At 35.3% G+C, this 24,456-nt stretch overlaps 3 protein-coding genes and 1 long non-coding RNA gene across 4 annotated transcripts; 3 read left to right on the top strand and 1 right to left on the bottom strand.

The window, feature by feature from the left end:
• Positions 1–1,540: 1,540 nt before the first annotated feature.
• On the top strand, positions 1,541–4,174 carry LOC145607032 (protein FAR-RED IMPAIRED RESPONSE 1-like). Its single transcript, XM_081662818.1, has 3 exons — positions 1,541–2,817; positions 3,548–4,124; positions 4,166–4,174. The coding sequence occupies exons 1-3, from the start codon at positions 1,541–1,543 to the stop codon at positions 4,172–4,174; spliced, it is 1,863 nt and encodes a 620-aa protein (XP_081518944.1).
• An 86-nt stretch (positions 4,175–4,260) lies between these two features.
• Positions 4,261–5,249, top strand: LOC145609525 (uncharacterized). The gene is made up of 3 exons (XM_081664985.1): positions 4,261–4,754; positions 4,918–4,980; positions 5,059–5,249. The coding sequence occupies exons 1-3, from the start codon at positions 4,278–4,280 to the stop codon at positions 5,185–5,187; spliced, it is 669 nt and encodes a 222-aa protein (XP_081521111.1). The 5' UTR covers positions 4,261–4,277; the 3' UTR covers positions 5,188–5,249.
• Positions 5,250–6,062: 813 nt separating this feature from the next.
• LOC145609548 (uncharacterized) lies at positions 6,063–17,754 on the bottom strand. Its single transcript, XR_014106035.1, has 2 exons — positions 17,724–17,754; positions 6,063–6,571 (listed from the first exon to the last, which is right to left on the bottom strand). It is a non-coding gene; the product is annotated as an uncharacterized LOC145609548 (long non-coding RNA).
• A 395-nt stretch (positions 17,755–18,149) lies between these two features.
• On the top strand, positions 18,150–23,585 carry LOC145608773 (nuclear transport factor 2-like). The gene is made up of 9 exons (XM_081664373.1): positions 18,150–18,438; positions 18,543–18,677; positions 19,894–20,200; positions 20,536–20,801; positions 20,938–21,151; positions 21,378–21,499; positions 21,610–21,675; positions 21,877–21,952; positions 23,112–23,585. The coding sequence occupies exons 1-9, from the start codon at positions 18,409–18,411 to the stop codon at positions 23,318–23,320; spliced, it is 1,425 nt and encodes a 474-aa protein (XP_081520499.1). The 5' UTR covers positions 18,150–18,408; the 3' UTR covers positions 23,321–23,585.
• Positions 23,586–24,456: the final 871 nt, after the last annotated feature.

Here is a 24,456-nt window from a genome sequence, read left to right as displayed (position 1 = left end):
TTTTATAAATAAAATGAATATTAAAACTTTATAGGATATGACATTTAATATGTATCATTTTAATATTTAAAGTAAATAATTTATATTTTTAAAATTTATATTTTTAAATATATATATATATTTTAATCGAGCCTTCACGAGATTTTCGAGCCGAGCTTTAACTTGCTCGACTCGGCTTGTTAAGGTTCCGAGCCGACCTCGAACTCGAGTCGAGCCTCGTCGAACCGAGCTTTGACCGAACCGAGCTCGAATAGTTCACGAATAACTCAGTCTCATTATCACCCCTAATACTACCGTTGATTTCCTTAAAAAACAAATACCGTAGTGACTACGCCCAAAAGGCCATAATCACCCCCTTTTTTTTTTTTTTTTTTTTTTTTTTTTTCTGCGCGTTAAACCCCAACCCATCATCATCTTCATCATCATCATTCATCTCATCCTTAAAAAATAAACCCTATCTCCTCCTTCCTTCCCTTCTCTCTCTTAATTTTTTTAAAGTAATAAATTATCAAATAAAAAAAATCCGGCGATTTCGAGTTCATCTCAGAGATATCAATTCTCATTTATCACACAAGCCACATAAGCATATTTTAATATTTTTAAATACCAAGAGGTGGGGTCCTTATTTTTGTGAATTGACGACGTTACATGACCATTTAACGGAGGGGTAGTTGCTGGAAAACAAGCAAAACACCAGAAACTTTTCTAATCGAGCTTGCCCTGTTCGTTGTTGCCCTTCTCTCCTTGTTTTCTTCACCAAACTAAACCCACCCAGAAAGTAGCGAAGGGTAAGCTGTCCGGAGCTTGGATCTATGGAGGATTCGTAAACTTTGGTCTCCCACTGCCCTTCAGACGAATTCATTCGTTGATGTTCGGCCTGGATGCAAGGTGTTGTCACTTATAAAGGTAAGCTCAATGTCCTCAGTAGTTGAGGTGTTCGTAGTTAATATCGCTGTTGCTAATTTAATTTCGACAATTTGTAGTGTGAATTGGTTGTAACCTTTGATTTGCGACCTGTGTAGTGGTATATTCTTCTAATTGTTATTGTATGAATTATGAATTCTAATTGCTATATGGGTAAACTGAATTCTGAAATGATTTCTGAATCTTTGATTATTCGGTTTGGGTGACTTCATTTCTGAATTGTTTTCTGAATTATTTGTAATGCAGTTTGGGTGAACTGAATTCTGAATTGATTCTGAAATTTTTGGTAATGTGAAAGAATTCTGAAATTTTGGTAATGTGAATTAAATTCTGAATTTTTGGTAATGCGATTTTGATTAGGTTTATTTCTGAATTTTTGGGCCTATGTGTGTTTCCTATGTGTTTGATTACTGTCTTTACTGATATTGCATTATTCTATAAACTGCTGTAGTTGATGATACATAATATGTGTTTTATATAGTTTGCAGTTAGTTATGTGTTAAATTCTGCTGTTGGTGGTCATTGGTAGCTGTGGGTAATGGATGAGAATTTTGAAATGGATGCAGACAGATTTAGTCCCTTAGGAGGGGTGGGGTGTGATGAGATTGGTACGTTGATGGAGATAGGTGTAGATGATACTGAAAATGAAGGCAATATTACTTTGGATGAAGAGAACTTGGATAATATATCCCTCTCACAGACCGTAGAATACAATTCTCCTTTACCATGTATCAATGACAACTCTTGTAGTCAAAACCATCAAGGTTCCCCAGTTGAGAGTGTAGAGACCTTAAATACAACAGTGTCAACGAATGATGTGATTGAAGTCACCTCTATTGAACCTCCAAAGGTCGGAATGGTTTTTAAAGGATGGAAGGATATTGAGTGTTATTACAAACTATATGCTGAGGAGTGTGGCTTTGGGGTTAGCCGGGTTCAAGGATCATATACTACTAGTAAAGAGAGAAGGGGAATCACTTGGAAGTGTGAATGTTATGGTGCACCGGATATGAGGGCGAAGCGAGAGGCTAAGAAAAGGGCGAAGCAAATGGATGTTGGCGGTTGTGGAGGAAATGTGAATGGTGTAATAGGGGAGGCAGAGCTATCACGTGGGAAAAGGAAATCTAAAAAATGTAATTGTAAAGCTAGGGTATATGGAAGTGTGAATCGTGAAGGGCTTTGGGTGTTGCAAAGAGTGGAGTTGGAGCATAATCATGATCTGTGTCCAAGTATGGCAAATTTAGTGAAAGAGTACCGTATGAAGAAGATGACCTCCACAGTTCGCAAGCGTTTGGTGAATTATTATGAGGTGGGTGTACCTGTGAGTGTAATACGTCGATGTTTAGGCACGGAAAATCCTAATTTGCCTAATGTGAAGGATATGCAACATGAGGTGTACAAACAACGGCGGCTTAAGATGGCCGGTGGAGATGCTCAAGCCATGATGGCTTACTTTGATTCCATGCAAGCCGATAATCAGAATTTTTACCATGCACATAGGTTGGACGATAAAGGTCGTTTAAAGGACGTCATGTGGGTTGATGCTCGGAGCCGTGTAGCTTATGAAGACTTCGGTGATGTCGTTTGCTTTGATGCCACGTATCTCACAAATGAGTATGAGCTACCATTTGCTAATTTTGTAGGAGTCAATCACCATGGCCAGTCGATCTTATTAGGTTGTGCCCTAGTTTCTCATGAAGATTGTGATACTTTTCGGTGGTTATTTAAACAATGGCTGTTGTGCATGGGCAATAAAGCCCCTCTTGCCATCCTAACTGACCAAGCCCCTGCTATGAGGAAGCCATTAGTTGAAGTCATGCCTAATACACGCCATCGATGGTGCATATGGCATATTCTCCGGAAATTTCCTGACAAACTTGGGAGGTGTGCCATGTAAGTTTTGTAGATTGGTTTTATTAAAATTGTTTTTGTTTTTATAATGAAACTTTTCAGATTTCTTTTTGTTTTGTTCTGAAGAATCTTCACCTGTTTTGTGGTTGTTTTGTTGTGTTGTTTGCAATATCATATTGGCATGTTTGTTGCCATTTAAGTTTTCTGCTATTATTTTTGTTGTGTTGTGTGCAGTATGATGTTGCCATATTTGTCAGTGAAATGGTGTTATAATTGATACCTGCTATGTATCAAGAGAGTCAGTACCTGCTATGGTGGAATTGATAACATTTGTTGCCATTTAGGTGTATATGAGATGGCCATTTAGATGGCACAACATGTCTATCTTTATAAGCTTAAACAAAAGGAGTGTAGCTCTATATGAGGTTTTGGGAGCAATGCTCTGGTGTAAAATGAGGATGAGGTTTTTTTGTAGGAGTAGGGTATTATTTAGATTCACGGCATATCCATATCCTGATTCTGAAGTCTTCTGAAATTTAACTTTATCTGATATGACATTTTTTTATGTGTATTAAATAATTTTATGGCTAACTTGTAAGTTGCTGATCTGGAACTGATTAGATATATTCAGTGCTTTAGTATAAGTGAATAATGCCTATTTTTCTACATTTGACTGCTGAGCATTTTTGTAAACTCCTGGTCCTTGAAAAAATTGCTATATGTATTTAAGGCTACATGTGTATGGAGGTCAGTAACACTTTGAAGCAAACAGGTACAATGATTTCAAGAGCCCGTTGAAGAATATTGTTTACGATAGTTTCACTACCGGAGAATTCCAGACCCGATGGTGTGAAGCAATGAAGAAGTATGGTTTGGAGGACAATGAATGGCTTCAAGAATTGTTTGTAGAGCGGCACATGTGGGTGCCAGCTTGGATGAAAGAGTTCTTTTGGGCCGGTATGAAAACTACACAGAGGGTTGAGAGCATCAACAGGTTTTTTGATGGGTTTGTCACCCGTAAAACAAGGTTGTGCGAGTTCCCCGAAAAGTACTCGGCTGCAATGAAGAAGAGGGTTGGTGATGAGACCGATGCAGATGCAAGGGATGCAAAATACATAAGACGGCTTGTGAGTGGGTTCAGAGCAGAGAGATACTTCCAACAAATTTACACTGATGCGAAGTTCCAAGAAGTGCAAAGAGAATGTGCTAGAATGTTGTACGTAGTTCCTAAATCTGAGACTGTGATTAGTGACGTTGAAATTCACTATCTGCTTTCAGATCGAGTATGGATTGTTCCAGAAGGATCAAATGAAGAAATAATCACTGATTATCGAAGGTTGTACTCTCTGGTATTTAATCCTGTTACCAAAGACATAACATGTGATTGCAGGAAATTTGAAAAGGATGGGATTCTTTGCAAGCATATCATTAGAGTTTTTGATGAAAATTTGGTGAAGCAAATACCATCAAAATATGTACTTGATCGGTGGCGCAAAGATGTGATGCGGAGGCACACACGTGTAAAAGTGGCATATCATGACCCAAGTCAAACCGCAGAAGGCATTCGCTACAACAAGCTGTTTCCTGACCTCGAGGCCTTGTGTGATGAAGCTTCCAATGTAGATGAGGATACAATTGTGGCTGTTAGAGAAGCAGTTCTCAAATTGCGCACCGAAGTCAGAGTACGTCGTGCACTTCACTTGGAGAAAAATATTCCGGAAGTGGTACCTAGTAATATGGATCCTTGCTCTCATAAAGGATCATCAAATCAGCCCCCTGAAGCTGGAGGTACTCCAATGTCTAAGCCATGCAATGTATCGGACACCGGAACAAATCCCAACAATGCACAAAATGAAGCTTCAACCAGCTCAAGATTTGTTGTCCGAGATCCAATTACTCAAAAGAGGCCTCGTGGTCGGCCTAAGGGCTCTAGGAACAAGACACGGGCTGAGCTAGGATACAATACAGGAAAAGCAAAGGTGAAAAGTTTTCTGTCTCATGAGCCATAATTGAAGATTAAGTACCAATACCCCTTTGATAATTTAATCATTTTTTTAAAAAAAATAAGAATTGATCTTTTCGTATTCTCCTAATATCATCAGTCATCTCCCTTGTTCTGAATGTAATTTCTGTCTCCTGTAGGCATCAAAAAAGAAAGCTCCAGCAGAGGGTGCTGATGTTACAGGCGCAGCTACTAAGTTGCCGGTATTCGTTAAGTTTTTGAACATGTGTTGATATGATGTTGCTATTTTACGATATGCTGTAATCAAGGTTTTGTTTCAGGTGAAAAGGAAGAAAAAGGACAACCCATACACCGAGTTCCTAGAGCCAACAACAGAGCCAGATGGCTGGTGTGAAGATTTTGAGGCGAACATGTCAGGTGAAGGATGGTCGATGCAGTTTGATATGTGATGAGAAACTTTAGGTGACGAGAAACTATTGTGATGAGAAACTTTTGGTGATTCATTTGCATTCTGATTTATTCAGATCTTTATTGCTTGATGTAATTCATCCTATTTAGATTGAGATTAAGGAATTATGATTAGGGAATTATGATTACAGTATGACCTTTTGTATAATTAGTAAGCATTTTGGTGTCGTATTTTGTAGTCACCAATCCTGGTAACAAGGTTACCCAAATTGGGGTCCTAATCTGACTGATTGCCTATCATGTGTAATTTGAACATGCTTAATGTTTAGTGTAAAATTGGTCTATGTCTATCTGGCAGTACACAATTTGCTTCTTATTTGTGACTTTAATGATTATCAAATTGCGCGACCTTGTATTCGAATTCATAAGGTTCAATTCGTGAGGGAGAATTTTATACTTTGGATCTTTAATAAGGGGCCCTCTCTTTTGCAAGCGTATTAAGCATTAAGATTATATTCCTACTTTAAGTTGGGCCTTGCTTAATTTGCGGGTCACTTAAGCAGAACAAGTCCAACTCAGTTTGTAATTTCTGAATGCTTTTAAAATAAAATTTTTAAAGATAAAACTAGATAATTTAAGGATATTAATGGGTTTAAATGCTCATTATCTATTTATGATTGATTGTAAATGTCGTCCACTTAAACATCGTGCAAGATAAATGCACGAAATAAGAAAAAAAAAAGAATAAATGCACGAAATTATTCCATTTAATTTGACAATTATTTATTCGATAACAAAATGTTCACGCATTCATTGTTCGTTTTAGGGTTAAACACATTTCCGGAAATTACTCTTTTTAGTTCGATTATTTGAACAAGCTACATTGATAATAACCAAAAACAAATAAGTCAATTAGTTTAACAAAACAAACCTTTACTATTAATGAAGTTGCCATCACATACATGACACAGGTTTGTACTTTCTACCTAAAAAACATTACGATTAAGGAAATACAAGATTCATCTAGCTGAAAACCATTAAGCTAATTTGCTAGTACTATATTACATCCAAAAGGGCTAAGTCTACTACAAATTGCAACAACTTAAACTTTCTTAAACACAAAACATTAATTAGCTTCTACTGTAATCAAACCCTCTGACCAACATGTTTTTAATCAGGAAAGGCATAGACATAGTCTTGGTTCTTAATGCCGGATTCCCCAATGGTGAACCTCCTGTTAAGCTTCTTGTCTTGGTGTTGCATGCGAATGATTTTGGGATCCAAGTTGACTTCAGCAGCCCATTTCTGAAACAGCCTTGTGAGCTTCGAAGTCAACTTTGCGCAAACTTTGACTTCATGATAAGGTGTACAAGTGTTTCTAATGTAGAATGCCTTCACCCTTGAATTCATGTTAGCATTAGGACTCTGTAATTAGAGAACCAAAATGAGATAATAAGTATAATATAAGGGGAAGCAATTTTTAGACAAGTTTTGAAATGCATAAATTTAGTATACTACATACCCTGCCATACACAATGATTATGTCTCCGGTCCTTATCCTCATAGCTAGTGCTGTGGCTTCTTGAGGAATAGCCACACCATTCTTCTCTAGAGTTATTGCATAGGGTGAAACATCCACCCTAGAAGCATAATCCTCGTAAATGGCTTCAAAGGTCTCTTCATCCCTTATCTCGTAGAAAACGCCCATGTCATTGCGTTGTCTACTCTTGACCATGATTTTGTGGTTGGTGGGAAGTGGTTCGTTAGCTGCAAGAGGATCGAGAACATCATCTCTCACCACCGGACAGCCACTGCCACTAGCTCCGTCACTAGCAAAGTTCCTAGACTGACGGTTTCCACAAGCCCGTAGTGTGTCAGAGAAAGCTAAACCTTCCATTAGTTGGTTTTTCACCTTGTTTGAAGCCACGTTTGGCCTCTTAGTAATGCCCACAGCATCATTTCGCAACCGCTTAATGGCATTGCGATAAAGTGTTTTCTCCCTGAGGGTCCTTTTCTTAGGAAATCTCCTCGGGATAGGACGAGTCTTAAGGGCTACAAATTGCTTGGCTAAAGATGAAGGAGGAGTATTTTGTGTTGCTTTGGAAAGGCTCAAACCAAGAGGGGATGGCATTTTGTGGGTTGATGAAGATGAAGACATGCTTCACAGAAGGCTTAGGGTTTTGAAAAAAATGTTTGATGGTTTGGTGGGAAAGAAATGTCTTCCCACCAGTAGCCTTTTATAGTCAATGATATCCAATCATGGAGTGCCATGAAACATTCACTTTGGCGGGAAATTATTTAGACCATTGCCCTCCTAAGTAAAGATACAAGACCCCACTTTCTCCCTTGACTCTTTATTTGTTTGTTACCAATATATTTGTTTTGGTAAATTACATAGACAACCAAAACATTGTCCCTATGTCATTTCTATTGATAACAGATACGTATTTAGAGGATCAAACCCTACACTTTTTTTATATATTTATGTTTGTCTTTTATTTTTTGTGAGGGAAAAATAGTACTTTTTTTAAATACAATATACGAAGTACAAGTATCTAAGGACCGCAAGATGAATACAAATAATTAGCGGAGTGTAATAGGGTCCGTCTCCGAATTGGTAATTCATTTTAAAAAAGGATTATTATATCAATTTTTTATTAAGTATATTAATATGCTATATGTATATATCATCAATAGATTAAATGAGTTTTAATAAGTTTGATTAATAAGCAAATTGGCTAGATCAACAATGCTATACCTCCTCAAACTCTCCTTTATTTAATTCTTGGGTGAACAGATACTAATTACTGAAATCCATTTTTATACAAGACGAGTAATACCTAGAAAAAAGTGTTTTCACACATGCATTTGATATAATAAGTTAAATTAAATGTAATCTTCAAATCTATTTTCATTAAAATTCACATATTGCGTGATATCTTCGTTATTTGATAAAGGTGATGATTTAGGAAATCTGATCCTTAAATAACGCTAATCCATTGACACTTTTATCTGTTTCCTTTTATCTTATTGTTGATCTTAATTTATCTTATTGTTGATCTTAATTTACCAGACGTAGTGGATTGGGTTAAGTTAAATTAACCTTTATAAACAATTTTATTTAATTTAATCGATTTGCTTATCTCGTAAAATAGTCATCAGTAAGAAACTCAAACCTAATTTTTTTTTTAAATTTAATAACTGAAATTTTTTTTTTTAGAAAATAAGAAGTTTGATAATTTCCTCAATAAAATAAAATAACAAAAAAAAAACCAACATCAACTATTATTAAAGATACTTATCAATATCAACTAACGTAATCCTACTATTATTAAATTATACTATTTCACTTTGTGGTTGGACGTTCATCCTAGGGAAATTTTGAGAAACATCCTAAAGGAAAGTTGTAAGTTGTGTCAGCGGAAAAGTATATACAAAGTACTGCCATATATATTTAAGTGTAGAACTTTATATGTTCTCAAATAATTCAACCATATCGTCCCTAATCTACCTTTTCAGAACTTACTACAAGCTACATTGATTGTCAACTTACTAATGTTGTTATTTGATTTTGTATTGATGTGACAAGACCTACTATTTGTCCAAGGAAACAATCCTTCCCAACTGAATGATTCACAATCCTAGAACTTATGTTTTACATATCCTACACAATGAACCCCCTTTTTCAATAAAAAAATTTAACCCTTCACGTTGTCCTGTACGTTATTGTCATTTACCTTAAAAAAAAAACAAATTTGGGAAATCTAAATTTGCACAAATAGGAGGAAATTTTGGTAAAAATATTAATATTAATGGTTGTTTGTAAAAGCAAATGGGGTGCACATTTTGGGACTAAAATTTGTCCATTAGGTACTGTCAAAAGGGGACGGAGGGAGTTGTTGATACATGACAAATATTATTTAATGTTATAACATCGTACACAAATTTGAAAGCGTCGTAAAATTAAAATTTCAAACATTATAACACAACGATATAATTTAAATACAGATAAAGAAGAAAACTAACAAGATTTCTAAAAAGGGAAATGGAGCAAATATTTAAATAGGGTCGGAAATGGAAAGTAGAACAAGTATATATTTAAAAAGGAAGGAAGTATAATTTAATACAATGAAAAAGCTTCATTTGTCTTAATATAATTAAGTTCATATATCTTATGTTTGTGCTTGCTTAATCACACTGAATTCATGCTATTTGTTCCCAAGACAAGAAAAGATCCAAAAAAAATAAAATAAAAAATAAAATAAATTTAGGAGTGGTACAATCAAGATGAGGTATGAGTATTTGTTGAGGATACACGTGCATATTGGAAACATTTGGGACATGAAGGATCAAAGATATGTCAATGCCCTTGATGTAATTGCGCTTGGTGTCACTAAGGTTTATGGAACTTTTGACACTAAGTTCATGGGACCAAATTACCATTATACCCTCAAACCCTAAACCCTAAACCCTAAACCCTAAACCCTCAACCCTCAATCCTAAACCCTCAACCCTAAACCCTAAACCCTAAACCCGCAACCCTAAACCCTAAACCCTAAACCCTCAACCCTAAACCCTCAACCCTCAACCCGCAACCCTCAACCCTCAACCCTAAACCCTTAACCCTAAACCCGCAACCCTAAACCCTAAACCCTAAACCCTCAACCCGCAACCCTCAACCCTCAACCCTAAACCCTTAACCCTCAACCCGCAACCCTAAACCCTAAACCCTAATCCCTAAACACTTAACCCTTAATTGTAATCCCTAAACCCTAAACCCTAAACCTTTAACCCTAAACCCTCAACCCTCAATATGGAATTCCTCGATATGGAATTCCTTTGAACACACATATGTGTTTATGAAATATTGCGATCATATAATCAGTCATTTGATAATTGTTCATAATTTGTAATCATATATACACTCGGCGATGTTGTTACCTTTTATGAATTCCATACATAATGATTCATTAACGTCAACTTATTATATTGATAATTTGAGTTTTTGATATTTATTTAACCACTGACTTAAAGCTGTGTTCATACAATTTGTCAACGAATGATTTCCTGAAAACTTCACTCTTGGCATTATGTGTATTATCGTTGTCTTCTATATCTTAATTTATCAAACCTAATGGATCGATTGGGATAAGTTCTCTTGTTCTTAGGAGTATTTTGTAATTAAATTTGATCAATTTGCTAATCTCTAAAAATTCTCATTAATAAGATACTAATGAAATAATTTTTATTTAATTAAATTAATTTTTATTATTTTCCAGAACATATGAACTTTGATAACTATTTGCTTTACATGAAAACCGCATTTCTTCATTTTAAAAAAAATAAACATATAAAAACCACAAATTTAATCGAGAATTAGTCTTGTTCTTAATATAAATAAGTTGCTTTAAAGGATACTCATCAATACCAACAAACAACTTAGAGCAGCCACAATGGTAAGTAGCACCCTCCCCACAACTCTCTCTCTCTCCTCCATTTGAGCTACCTCACCATTGTAGGAGGTAACTCATGGGTTACCCATTTGATGGGGATGCCATCTCTGGCAAGTCACCAAATGCCTCGGCCCACGTGAAGAAGAGTGTTGCGTTTCATATTTTTTTTGCCAGTTTTTGTTAAAAAACGGTACCGTTTGACAGTTTTTAAAAAAAAAAAAAAATACCTGAATTTTCTGACGCGCGTCGGGGAGGACGCGGTCCACCAGATTTACGCCAAGTGTCCACTTGCTTTTATCTTGATTTAATTGTAGCCATTGATTTTATGGCTGTTGGAGGTTATATTTTCAAGTAAGTTTTATCTCTTAAAAAACTTTCAACGGTAATAAAAAAAAAATCTGTTATTTTTTTTTAAAAAAAAATTTTACCAACGGCTTTCTTATATTTTTGCCTATAAAAAGAGACCAACATTGCATATGTTATTCACACTTTAAATTAAGGAAAAATTGGCCGCAACAACACCAACTATGACAAAGGTGCGTGTAGCAGCACAACCTTTCAAGGGCGCACTCAACATCACAAACTATGCACTTGGGTGCACATAACAACATAAATGACATTGGCAAAATGTAGATTTCTTCTAAAAGTGAAATCTTAAATATTTTTAATGCCTTTTTGTTTAAAAATATTTTTGATTAATTTCATTCTACTTAATTTTCCATTTTCCATCACATGTAATTAAATAACCATTAAATTGAATTATTTCAAAAAGTTTTCGCCATTATTTTCTATCGTTTGTTTCTTCAATTACTTTTTTTACATCTCATGTGATGATTGGATTAGTTTCCTCTTCCATTATAATTAATTTTTTCCCTTTAAATTAATTCTCTCTTAACCTCCACAATTTAAGTGTTGTACATCAAAAACAAAAAAATCAATTTGACATATCCTAAAATCCAACTCTAAAATTATTTTTTGAATTAAGTATTTGAAATCACTTTGTGGGTTTTGATATTAGTATTTAGAAAGTTACCTATGTATCCTGAAATCTTGTAGAATAAAGGTATTTAAATGATTTTATTTTTTATTTTTTATTTTTTATTTTATTTATCAATTTAGTATTTAACTAGGTGGAAAGGGATAGGAAACTAAGTCAATCATGTGAGATCGATATTAGAAATAGTAATTGGAGAAGCGAACAAAGGAAAATAATAGCACAATTTTTTTTTTTTAAGGAATCCGCTTAATATAATGGTGGAGGTCAAGAAATGCTTAAATGAAAAAAATAAAATAAAAGGTAAGGCTAATTTAGTTACGCATGATGGAAAATCATATATGTTTAAATAATGTTTAAACAATTATATAAAATAATAAAGGTTCCACTTTTTTCCATGCAACCTTAGTTCATTAGTGTCATTTATGCTAATATGTGCACCCAATTACATAGTTTGTGCTGTAAACCGCACCCTTAAAAGGTTGTGCTGTTACACGCACCTTTATCATAGTTGGTGTTGTTGCGGCCAATTTTTCCTTAAATTAATCATGTCATTATTATGAATACTTTGATAATTATTACAAATAATTATTACGCAAACTAAATTGATGACAAATTCAAGAACTTATAGATGTCATTACTTTGACTAACATGTTTATTAGAAGAATAATTAAACATAAACTCTATTGGTAGGAGAGACAAAACATGGTAGGGTATTGATAAAAGTAGGAGAGAGAATGGTGGGGTTACTCACCATTGTAGGAAAAATAAAAGGAGTGACTCAAGAGGGTGACTCAAGATAGTGGAATATGATGTGGAGGGAAAAAGTAGGGAAGAGAAAATTGTGAGCCACCCCACCATTGTGGGTGCTCTTAAAGGAAAGTTGGAGGTTGTGTCAGAGGAAAAGTATATAAAAAGTACAACCATATATATTTTTAATAGTAGAACTTTTTATGTTCTCAAGTAATTCAACCACATCTTCCCTAATCTACCTTTTCAGTACTTCCTACACATGGATTCAACCATTCTATAATAGACTTCAGTAAGCATGCCCTTGTATTGTTCAAATTTTTTTAAAAAAAATTGATTTGACTAAACGCAATGTATCAGATCATTCAGATTATACTCAAACACGCAATCTAATTTCGTTGAGGATTGAACCCATTTGTTTTGCTAAGTATTCCTTGAGGATAGGGGTGTCCATAATTCGGATAAAAACCGAAATCCAATTCAATCCAAACCGAATTATCAATTCGGATCGGATCCGAACTTTAAATCGGATTGAGATTTTTTGGAAATTCGGATTTTCGGATTGGATCGGATTTACCCTAATTGGATCCAATCCAAACCGAAAACCGAATTGTAAAATTAAGCTTGTATAAATATGAATTTCTTTATTTTTTTTTTAAGTTTAGCACAAATACTTACTAATACAAAACATAAATTAGGGAGACTTTGTATTAATTAATTAATGACTTGACGTTGAACTATTTATTTTACTCATTATTTTAAAGACTTTTATTGTATTAAAGCTTTATTTTTATAATTGTATTAGGAGCTAAAAAATAATGTATTATAATTCGGATTTTCGGATCGGATCCAAATAACCGAATTTTAATTCGGATTGGATCGGATTGGATCAAGGGAGAAATTCGGATCGGATTGGATTGAAAAATTGAAAACCGAATTATATTTCGGATTGGATCGGATTTGGACTAAATCCAAACCGAAAACCGAACGGACACCCCTACTTGAGGATAGTAGTTTTGAATGAACTAGACCAAGTTACTCTAGACACGTGTGAGTAAACATACTTGTTATCAAGTTACTCTAGACACGTGTGAGTAAACATACTTGTTATCTTCACAGGTGCCCTTACCCATAATACCAATATATAAGCATGACTTACACAACCTAAAGACCCGTGCTCACCATTTTCACTTGAACAAAAAAAATAATCAAAGCTTAACCCTCATGGCTACCCTTGATTTCGACCCTCAAAACCCCGTGTACCCTCAGGGCTGCTACGCAGTTCCGCTACCAGACCATATGGTTTTTAAAGATACAAACACTGAGGGAAAACCAGAGATCAATTTCAATAAGGCCATGTACTTTACCGTAAAAAACGAACGTAATGCCCGTGAGATTATTAGCAACGTGACAATTCGAGACATTATTCGTAGTCCTGACAGCCCATGGGAGGAGAAACTTCAAGGAATGGTCATGCTTGGACCAAATGGTGAGTTCGTTCCTGTCCATCTCCCTAATTTAGTTGATATTGTTGGTACAATAGACTTAGTTGATGTGTTTAAGAAACTCAACAGTGGTAATGCCAAGTATAACAAACAAAACCTTGGGGAAGTAATTCCAAAATTTCTTGAGAAAATTGTTGACCCCACTCCAATTATCAATATTGAGGGACCTATTTACCCACTTACTATTAGGAAGGTTAAATCAGAATTTGCATGCTACTCTGATGGTTTTCAGATTTTTTATTTGCATGAGAAGATTAGTGAGCTTGATGTAATAGCATGTGTTGGAAGGTTTCGTGTCGATCCTTTCATAAGGTACACTGACGTTAGCCTTGAGTCTAAGTATGAAGTAGGTGAAAATGCCTTTCGTCTAGGTTCTTCCATTGTTATGTGGAATGCCCGTGGCGTTACTCGTCCCTCATTTAAGTCCAATGTCCAGAAAATTATCGCTGTTCACAAGCCTATCATATTCATAATTGTTGAGGCAAGAGTCTATCGTAAGTCATTTGAAGAAATTTTTAATTCAATTGACTATGAGTTCAATTGGACTTTGGATGAGAGTGTTGGGTTAATGGGTGGGCTTGCTGTGGTATGGGACGAGAAAGAAGTCAAACCAGATGAGTTGCTGGTCACGATGACACAAGACTTCCCAATGAGGCTCTTAGGCACAATGAAGGTAATTGGCTAGTAAAATTCAAATTCCAATTATTACTTGTTATCAATTGTATGGATTTCTATACTTGCATTAATTAATGCAATTATTACTTTCACACAGCCGGCACCTAAAGAAGATGAGGACGGAGCAGCTGATGAACCCCGTGCAAAGGATGAGGAGGGAGCTACTGGTGTGGATGGCGAAGGTGATGCGGCGATTGCATCTGACGAGGAGGGAGCAGCTGATGAGGATGGAGCCTGAGTATGTGTGGGGCCGGGTTGCCTTGGTGTTTGTGTTGGTTGGATTGTATCACCTTTGTTTCTTATGTAATTTGTATGCACTTTGGTCCGTATTAACAAGGAACTCGTTCAATTAGTAGCATCCTTTAGACTTTCTATTATTATGTATTAATTAAGGTATTATCATGGATAGTCCATGGTAACCATGTTTATGTAATGTGTAAGTGAAGCTTGTATGAGCTTCTTTTTAATTTATGTAAGGTTATTAAGATTGTGTGGTTTAATTATCTACTTCATTATTGCATCATATGGTGAATGATCAACTTTATAATATCAAATGGGTTTTGTCGAATGTGCATTGGAAATCGTTTTCAATCGGAATGGAAACAAATAATTTAACTTGATGATTCGGATCACATCTACTTTAATTCAAAAGGTAGAGCTTAGTTTTCCTAGTTAAAATTAACTATAAGTAGATGAATCTAAACTTAGTCAAAATATATTGGTATTGAAGTGAAGAGTCATGTGTGCACTTCTATGTTTCAAATAAAGGTACTAAGGTGTTTGCTTCTGTCAAAAAATAAATAAAGGACTTGATTAGCCGGATCCACAGTAGTCAAGATTATGTGAATGGGCCAAATGAAGTGGTTTCATAGTTTATATCTTAATTCAAAAAGTAGTAGTAGTTTTCCATAACCAACATTAACTATAGGTATTCACAAAAAAAAAAAAAAAAACATTAACTATAGGTAAAGTAGATGAAAGTAAATTTAGTCAAAAGTTATTAGTGATTGAATTGTTTTAAGTGAAGAATCATGCATGCACTAATAAATGTCGATTACAGTTCTTAAGGTGTTAGCATCAAATCTTAAAAATAAAAAAAAGGATGACTTGCTTAACATAACTTGCTTAGCATAACGCTTAGCAGAACGCACAGTAGTCAAGCTCAAGCTTATGTAGAATGGCCCAAATAAAGTGGTATTATTCTACACATTCTTAGTAAATCTAAATTTACAAATAGGCGACTTCTTTGTTCTATATTGGTAAAACAAAGTAAAATACAACAATGTGACAGCATTCAACATGATAATAAGGTCCTCATTTTGGCGAGATGACAACATTCCTTGTATAACAGTAAAAAGGAAGAAGTTTGAACCAATAAAATTGTACAGAAGATCCACCTGCCTTCTAACACACAACTGCATGAAAAAATAATTCAACTAATCAGTTATATGCTTGTTGTGTTTTTATTCTAAGGAAACCCATATCACTTGTGCTTATTACTTACAGCGCTGTTAAAGTAATGAAATACTGGTGAACCATTACCAAGTCTCAGCAACCAAACATCTACAGGATTTCCAACTTTGGAAAGTAGCCAGAAGTTGCTTACTTTTGGAATTGTATGTGCAGCCAGAAGTTGCTTACTTTTGGAATTGTATGTGCATCTCCGCAGTACATCTAATGCTCAAATAAAGAACTATGATGTTATTGAGATGAAAATAAATAATGCACTCTTATAATGACACCATCACACATTTGATGAAGAAGTAATCAAAACCGTACCTTTGAAATTAGAGCCATAAATGTAGTTATTTAGGATACATACAAGGGAGCATAATCCAACAGCCCCACCAGTATGGTGCCTAGAGTGTTTTCCACAGCACACAAGACCAGTAATTTCTACATAGTCTTCGCGCATCATTGAGACCTTTCATATAACCACAAGACGAAGTAAACATGACAGAATAATCCCAGCTGCTCGCCTCAACCGTATTCCATCGCCCCAACTCCAGTACTTCACGATAATCATGCCTCCTAAGACTCCAAGAAGCATCTTATATTCCTACCATTAAAAACCCTTTTCCCCTCACTCCCAGCCCCAGATAAAGTTGCTGTTGTGTTCATTCTTAGTACTGCACATAATTTACTCAGCTTGTTAATCTACGATAGCTTCAATCGACAACATAAGATAAAGGGATTGGAATAGTCATAACCACCTACAAGAAGACCTCGACAATGGGCTAGGTACAAAAGGAAGATGAGACCAGACGTTCTAAAATGTAGAATGGTCAACATGTCAAAATTTAAAGAAACGCTCTCCAAAACAGAGAGTTCCAAATGGTTAAATACGAAAATAGCACTAAAGACCCAGGAATGTAAACCAATGAACCAAAGAACCAGGAATTTCAAAATAGAATCCCCAACACTTCATCTGACATTGTACGATAAATTGCAAACAAAATCAACTCAAGCATGAAAATCATAAGATGTTACCTAAAATTCCCTCACAAAGATTCATAAATTAGAATAAAGAATTCATAAATTGGATTAAAGAATATGACTGGTCACAAGGCAACTATATTGACTATTTTCCTATATAGTCAGATTCAATGTTTCTTCATAAAAAAGAACAAGGGTCCTAAAACCTGGACACATACTGCAAGGTGAAGATGCTCAGATAGGCAAAGTCAGGCATAACTCAATAACATTAATACAAAGTAACCATTTATGCAAAGAAAATACATACTAATCAAAATAACAATCAATTGCATAATTAGCAGTATAGCAACACATATTCATACAATCAATTCATTGATTAGCAGGACAATCAATTGGTAGCAAAAAAAATTGTTAAATTTAAATTTGTCGAATTCAATTCCTAATTAACTAACATTCAATTGTTCACATTGCAGGACAATCGATTGATTCCATAAGCATATTAGGAAGCTCAGCATAACTCAGTCGCTTCTATTTAACAACCTCAACATAACTCAGTAAACAATCAATTCATTAATTAGCGGGACAATCAATTGGTTAATTAGCACAATTCAATTCATAATTTAGGAACATTCAATTCATGCAGGACATTCGTTGAGCTTCGACAAACAGATAAGCAAGCTCAACAACACTCAGTCGGGACTAATTATTAAAAGGCTAGAATGTTAAAATTTGAATTAAATATAACAAACGCAATTAATACTTACAGCCAGTCATCAAATACAAAGATATCGACCACGTTTCCGGGTAACCAACACGGAGACCCACCTAACTTGCTCGGAGACCATACAGCAACAACCCCCTTCTGGTAACAAGGCCGGAAAAGTGATCATCACGGGTTGCCGGATTCTGCGACCCTTCGTTCTCGATCCACCTCTACACTCGCCTCTTTTATCTCAACTATCACCATGAATGAACATCAACATTTTGTATGTCACATTCTCTCTCCTAGGTTTCCATTAGTCTACTTTGGTCGAGGATAACGTTCAATAAAAACAGCCGTTTCTGAGTCACCTTCTGTTAACTTTAATGTTCCAATTATACCCTTAGTCATAATTGCGAAATGACGAATAAACCCCCGAGATAAACACCAAACGTTCATCTCTGAGATGAATGGGGGTGCGCCCAAAAAAATCTGTTTGCTTATCCCAATTTTGTTCCCCATTTTTTCTTCCGCAGATCTTTCAAACCAAATTAAAAATCAAATTTTAAATTAATTTTAAACAAAAAAAAAATCACCTTTTCTTTCTCTCTCCTCTTCTTCGTCTTCTAACTCCCTTACTCTTCTTCTCTTTGCTCTCCCTGTTAATTTTTTTTTTTTCAGATCTAGGGTTTCGCTCTGAAACCCTAGAATTTTCAATTTTGAATTTTTCCCTTTTTTGTTGCTCGTCAATGGCGGCTCCTTACATGACTGCTGCTCAGGTATTTTAATTTCATTTTCTTTAATCTGAATTTCAATGATTTCAACTTTATTATATTCAATTTTTTTACAGTATTTTTTTTTTTTTTTTTTTTGATTTTTTTAGGTGGGCAGCTACTTTGTAACGCAGTATTACTCAATGCTTCAGCAAAGGCCGGAGTTTGTGCACCAGCTTTACTCTGACGCAAGTACGATGCTTCGTATTGATGGTCATACTCGCGAGACTGCTACTGCAATGCTGGTCATATACACTTTTCTCTCTCCTCTTTTTGTATTGCTTGCTTTGTTTTAGTTGCTGCTTACTTAGTGTTGTGCAAGATTTGGTTGTGGGAATTGTGGGGTTTTGTTGAAACTTGAAATGAATTGTTTTTTGGTTAGTGAAATTGGTATTTTCGCCTTTGCTCGGTGAGAAATGAGTGTTTCGGGTGACAGAGGGTGGTATGGGGTTTAAGTTGGAAATGGGGTGGTGGATATAGGATAGTTGATTGTGGTGGCGCTAAGTGATGTTAAGGTGGTGGTGGAAATTGATCAATAGTTCTATATTCTAAATGACGGCGAAGTGTGTTTAGCATATTGGAATTTGATGGGAATATCTGTGTAGTTTATTCAAGTGGAAATGAATGATTGGGAAAGCTGTGAATGTGCCTTTAATTATTTTGCACTTCAATTGCCGGCAGCTTAAATGTTGGTGCTTCATGCGCCTAGATGCTGATATGTGGATATCACTTAATGAGAAATGAACGTTTCCATGTTTTGGGACCAAGGACAAGGTTGTATTTTGGAGTAGAAGAAATCAAAAGCTGACAACGTAATACTAGGAGTGTCAACTTAGGTGTCAACTTAGGTGTTACTGGCCACGAGCTACTTAAAATTTGATGTTTACTATGAATAAATAAATTGTTGAATGGAATAAATAATTCCAATCTTTTTTGGTTCCATTTTGCTTGTTCTACAATCTCTCTTTTCAAGTCAATAGAAACAGTAAAAATGAAGAACAAAATAATTGTCGAACTAGAGTCTTCTTACCTAAGGATGATTGACCTGGATTGAGGATGCCAAATTATGGTGATAAGAACTCTATGGAGATGAAGCTATCCCATGTCCTGTCCAGCTTTGTTTGAAATGGCAGACTTGAAGCCTCCATTCTACAAGCTTGTATTCAGTCATTTTACCATCATGTTTGAGCTGTTTTTATTAGTATTCTTGAAATGTGGACTTAGAGGAGTGTATTAATTAAGGTCCACTAATTTTGCTTCTTCTCTTACATCCTCCCCTAGTTATGAAAATTCTAAGTTTCCCTAGTCACTTTCTGTCAGTAGTATATGGTTTATAATATATATAAGCCATCTTATGGGGAATTTTTGGTTGTACGCTTTCTTTTGTTTATTTTCCATGAATGCTGTTCTTCCCACTCTTTCTTCATGCAACTGACACACTTAACATATTTATCCTGGCAGCAAATCCATGCACTTGTTATGTCAATGCGTTTTACATCAATTGAGATTAAGACGGCTCATTCCCTTGATTCATGGAATGGAGGAGTAATTGTGATGGTCACAGGGTCTGTACAGATAAGGGATTTCAGCGGGAAAAAGAAATTTGCTCAGACTTTTTTTTTGGCTCCCCAAGAGAAAGGATTTTTTGTTCTCAATGATGTTTTTCACTTCATTGAAGAAGATCAAGTTCATCCTTATCCTGCACCGCTGATGGGGCAATCCAATCTTAATGTGAAGTTGAATGCTTCTTCACCCATACCTGAGGCAGGTATGTAACTTTAGCTGTGATTATGGAGTCCCAGCCTTTTCCTAATAGACGAGGTCACTTGGGTGTGGTTAAGGTTTAGAGTAGAGTATTCCCTTTATTTAAAACTAAGATGTTGTGCCAAATTTTTATGGCAAAGCAATGCTTTGTCATTGTTATATTGATGATTAAATTTACCTGTTATAGATACACTTGCTTGGACCTTATTATTGAAGGTTGAACTTGCTGCTTTAAATGCCTTCTGAAGTTTAGTCATGAAATTTATATTGCATACTTTGAGCTAGTGCTGTACCTTAATCTACGACTTTGGTGATGTAAGATGATTGGCTTTTTTACAGTGTCAAACTACATGATTAGTGGAGGAATGCAGGCCAGGGACTACATGCCTCCTGGGGATATAAAAGAAAATGGCGAAGTTGATAATTATCCAATGCCCGAGCAGAGGCTTCAGCAATCCCCTGAAGTTGAAAATATACTCGATGTCAATTCTAGGGAGCAGGCGAATGGTTTTCTTGAGAGCCCAATAAACCCCATACAGGAAATTCCACCATCACACATAGAGGAATCTGCTGAGGAGCCTCAAAAGCATACCTATGCTTCTGTGGTATGTGCCCGCTTGGATTTAGTTGCGTTTGAATTAGTTTCTGTTAATGTTATGTTGTCATTCGTATTTTTGTATATCAGAGCATAGGTTTTATTTCATACTAAACTGATTGAAAATTCTATGTGCTTTGCTGAAGTTACGCGCTGCCAAAGTGCAGTCAACACTATCTGTGGCACCTCCATCTTCTTCTAACAAGGCTGTGACATCTGCTTCAGAGTGGCAGCAAGCCCCACAGCAAGCCCAGCAATCTGCTGCCCAACAACCCCAGCAGCTGACGAATTCAATGCAAGTTGCAAGTGAGAATTTTACAACAGACCTGAGCGAGGAGGTTTCGGGTACAGATGATAGAGGTCTGCCAAGTTCCTTGCCTTTTTTTTTTGTCTTAAGCCTTTGATTCAGAATTTTTCCAAACAGTTTTTTAAGTGATAACTTATCATCTGGGCTGATCTTAAACCTTTATCCTTGCATGCATCATATCTCTTTAGATCTATTACCTGCTTGATTTTCCAGAATTCCATCTTCTGCACCATCTAGTATGATCTATTATTAAAATAATTTTGCTTGCTGTTATTGTAGGTGAAATAAAGTCAGTCTATGTGAGAAACTTGTTACCGAATGTATCTGCCTCTGAGTTAGAGGAAGAATTTAAGAAATTTGGCCAACTTACTGGTGAAGGTGTAGCCATCAGGAGACTGAAGGTTTAAATGTGCATTATTTAATTTTTTATTGGAAGTCTTGGAATAATTTCTACCATCACTTTTCAAAATATTGGGGTGCTTACATGTTGTCTTATGTGAACTATATTCAGGACACTGATGTTTGCTATGCATTTGTCGAATTCGAAGATATTGAATCTGTCCAAAGTGCAATCAAGGTTAGTATCTTAGTATTGTTTGTGGTGCTATCATGCCTTTTATACATTTTTCCTCATTTTAGATGTTCTATGTGCTTCCGCTGGCTGTGTTTGTGGTGACTGGCTGGAATTTAAATTAACTCCCAGCTTCAATTTATTTAATTAATTTATTTATTTTGTTATGGTCACTTTTCTTATGTTTTGTTTTATCATAATTTGAAGGCTGGCTCAGTTCAGGTTGCCGGACGACAAGTATACATAGAAGAGAGGAAAGCAAACAGCAGCTTCGCACGTGGAAGTATGTATACCTGCTCTGTATCTGTTTCAATGTCTTTATAATCTCTATTTTTGTTTCTCAATTAATTAATTTTGATCTAGTTGCTGATGTGTTAAGAAGTATCAATATAAGCTCTCTTGAGTTTCCATATCTGTTTTTTTTTGCCTGGACAAATGTCTAGTTGTCTTGCCTCTTTCAGTTTCCGTTGCCCCCTCCTGGCTCTCGCACTAATAATTTCTAGTATGTATGACAAAAATTGAAGAGAACAGACATCCTTTTGTCACTGGTCAATATGAAAGAAATAGTCCTCTTTTCACAGCTGAAGATTTTACTTCAAATCTTCTAGTTATTGTTGCATCATAATCATAATCAATATCAATATCAATATCAATATATCAATATATATATATTATTAAAACTCATGGCAAGACATGTTGTTCTGCCATGTGTCTCCAATTTTGCCATTTGGCATATGACGTGTCGCCAAATCATACCATATCATTAATAATTGAAAAACTTCATGCATTAACCTCTATGTATTAATGTTTAGTTTAATTGATAAACTCTTCATATGCATAACACCTTTCTTTGGAATGTAACTCCTCGATAATCACACAATAATAAAGTTTGTAAGAAATTAAACATGCTCCATTTTTATTTTGTGCATTAATTCATAAAATTGTAATTATAGAGAAAAAGATTTTTGTGCATTATGGAGTAGTATATATTTTGACATTAAATTTATAAAGATTTGATTTATCATTTTTTATTTTACAAAGAGTTGATTATAATGCAAAAAAGTTATTGTTATAGTCAAACCAACTCATACAAACAACAAACTTCTTAAACTATCATCTTTTAAAAATAATAATAATAATAATAATAATAATAATAATAACAATAACAATAACAATAACAATAACAATAATAAAACCACTTATGCTGTCAGTGACAAACAAGCTAAAATATATACAATTCAATTAGAGTAATAAATTTTTAATGACCGGGGCATCGCCCGGGCCCATAACTAGTTATTGATATAAACGACATTGAACCCCCTGGTCATATACAACACTCATTATAACTTAAGCTAGCTGACATTAACTATAGCATTACAAATTTAAATGTGTGCTGAAGCTGCTGTGTGCCTTGTTAACTTTGCATGGAATGATCTGAGCAGGGAGAGGGAGAGGCAGAGCTACATATCAGCCTGATTCTTCGAGGGGACGGTTTGGAGGTCGTAGTTATAGCAGGGGAGGTGGTCAAGTTGGAGGAGAACGCGAGTTCAACAGGCCACGAGGGAACGGCTATTACAGGCAAACTAGCCGACAAGATAAAGGGTATTCCACGAACCAAGCTTCAAGAAACGGACATACCATATCAGAGTGAACATTGTAGGTTGATGATGAAGAAATAGAGAAATTTTAGCATTACTTTCAGTTTAGTTTCCGAAAGTCAAACATAAATTATACTTAATATTTTTGCAGTTCTTTTGGCATTTGAAGAAATGCATTCTTTGGGGAGAAGCATTCAATATCAAGGCTCTATTATTTATTTTTAACATCTTTAATTAATTAAAGAAAAATGATTGTCTTCATTCAAAGATTTCATTGGCATAAAACTTTTGTTAATATGTTAGCTTTGCTCTATTTGACTTTACACGGCCTTAAAAGACATATTTTAACAAGTATGTATCTTTAACTTTATATATTCAAAATTTTTTAAAAATGTGATAATGGAGAATTGGATGAAGTTTGAATTAAGAGAAATTATTTTTTTTGACTCAGAATTAAGAGAAATTAGACCTTAGCCATTTGGTAGAAAAACCGATTTCAAGAAATTGTAGGTTGCAAGATATCGCCGATGGTGGTTGTGGAGGTGGTGGCACCTGACTTGTGTGTGCAATGCTTCTACTTTTCTTCCTTGGTGCCATGGGTGTGAATTTCAAGCTATTTCTCACTAGAAATTGAAACCCCTTGGTTGGAAGTATGTATTATGAGAATGAAGAGTGAATTGCTAAACCACGTCCTGTATTTATCAAGTAACTCCCGTATTTAAATATGACTTTACAAACATGCCCTCATATAAAATGAACTTTCAATTTCTTTAACCATTTTCTAACTAGTTACCCAACCACCCACCAAACAACCATAACCTACGAACAGCCACCAGGCCCACCACGTCATATTTTTTTGAAAAGAATTGCTTTACTCTTCACCAATTAACGCAAACGGTGAATGGACAAGTTTAAGGAAGCATCGACGCCACTGGAGAGGTCGTCGGAGCATACAAAGTCTGTAAATGCTCTAGACTTTGTCTTTTTTTTTGTTTGTTTGTTTCGTAATCATAGAAGAAATACTTGGAACATTCTAAGATTTCAAGCTTTTAGGGTGGAAAACGCCCGAAAATTTAGAATGTGGTGACATAATTGTGGTGGATTTGCTTTGTGGTGATGGAATTGTGGTAGTTTGCTTGGTGGTGGTGGTTTGATTTGTGGTGGTTGTGGATGAAATTCTTAAGGTAAA

Source organism: Chenopodium album, chromosome 23 (genome assembly GCF_948465745.1).
Source record: "Chenopodium album chromosome 23, dcCheAlbu1.1, whole genome shotgun sequence".
Classification (NCBI taxonomy): domain Eukaryota; kingdom Viridiplantae; phylum Streptophyta; class Magnoliopsida; order Caryophyllales; family Amaranthaceae; genus Chenopodium; species Chenopodium album.
This window is presented reverse-complemented; position numbering and strand designations above follow the sequence as displayed.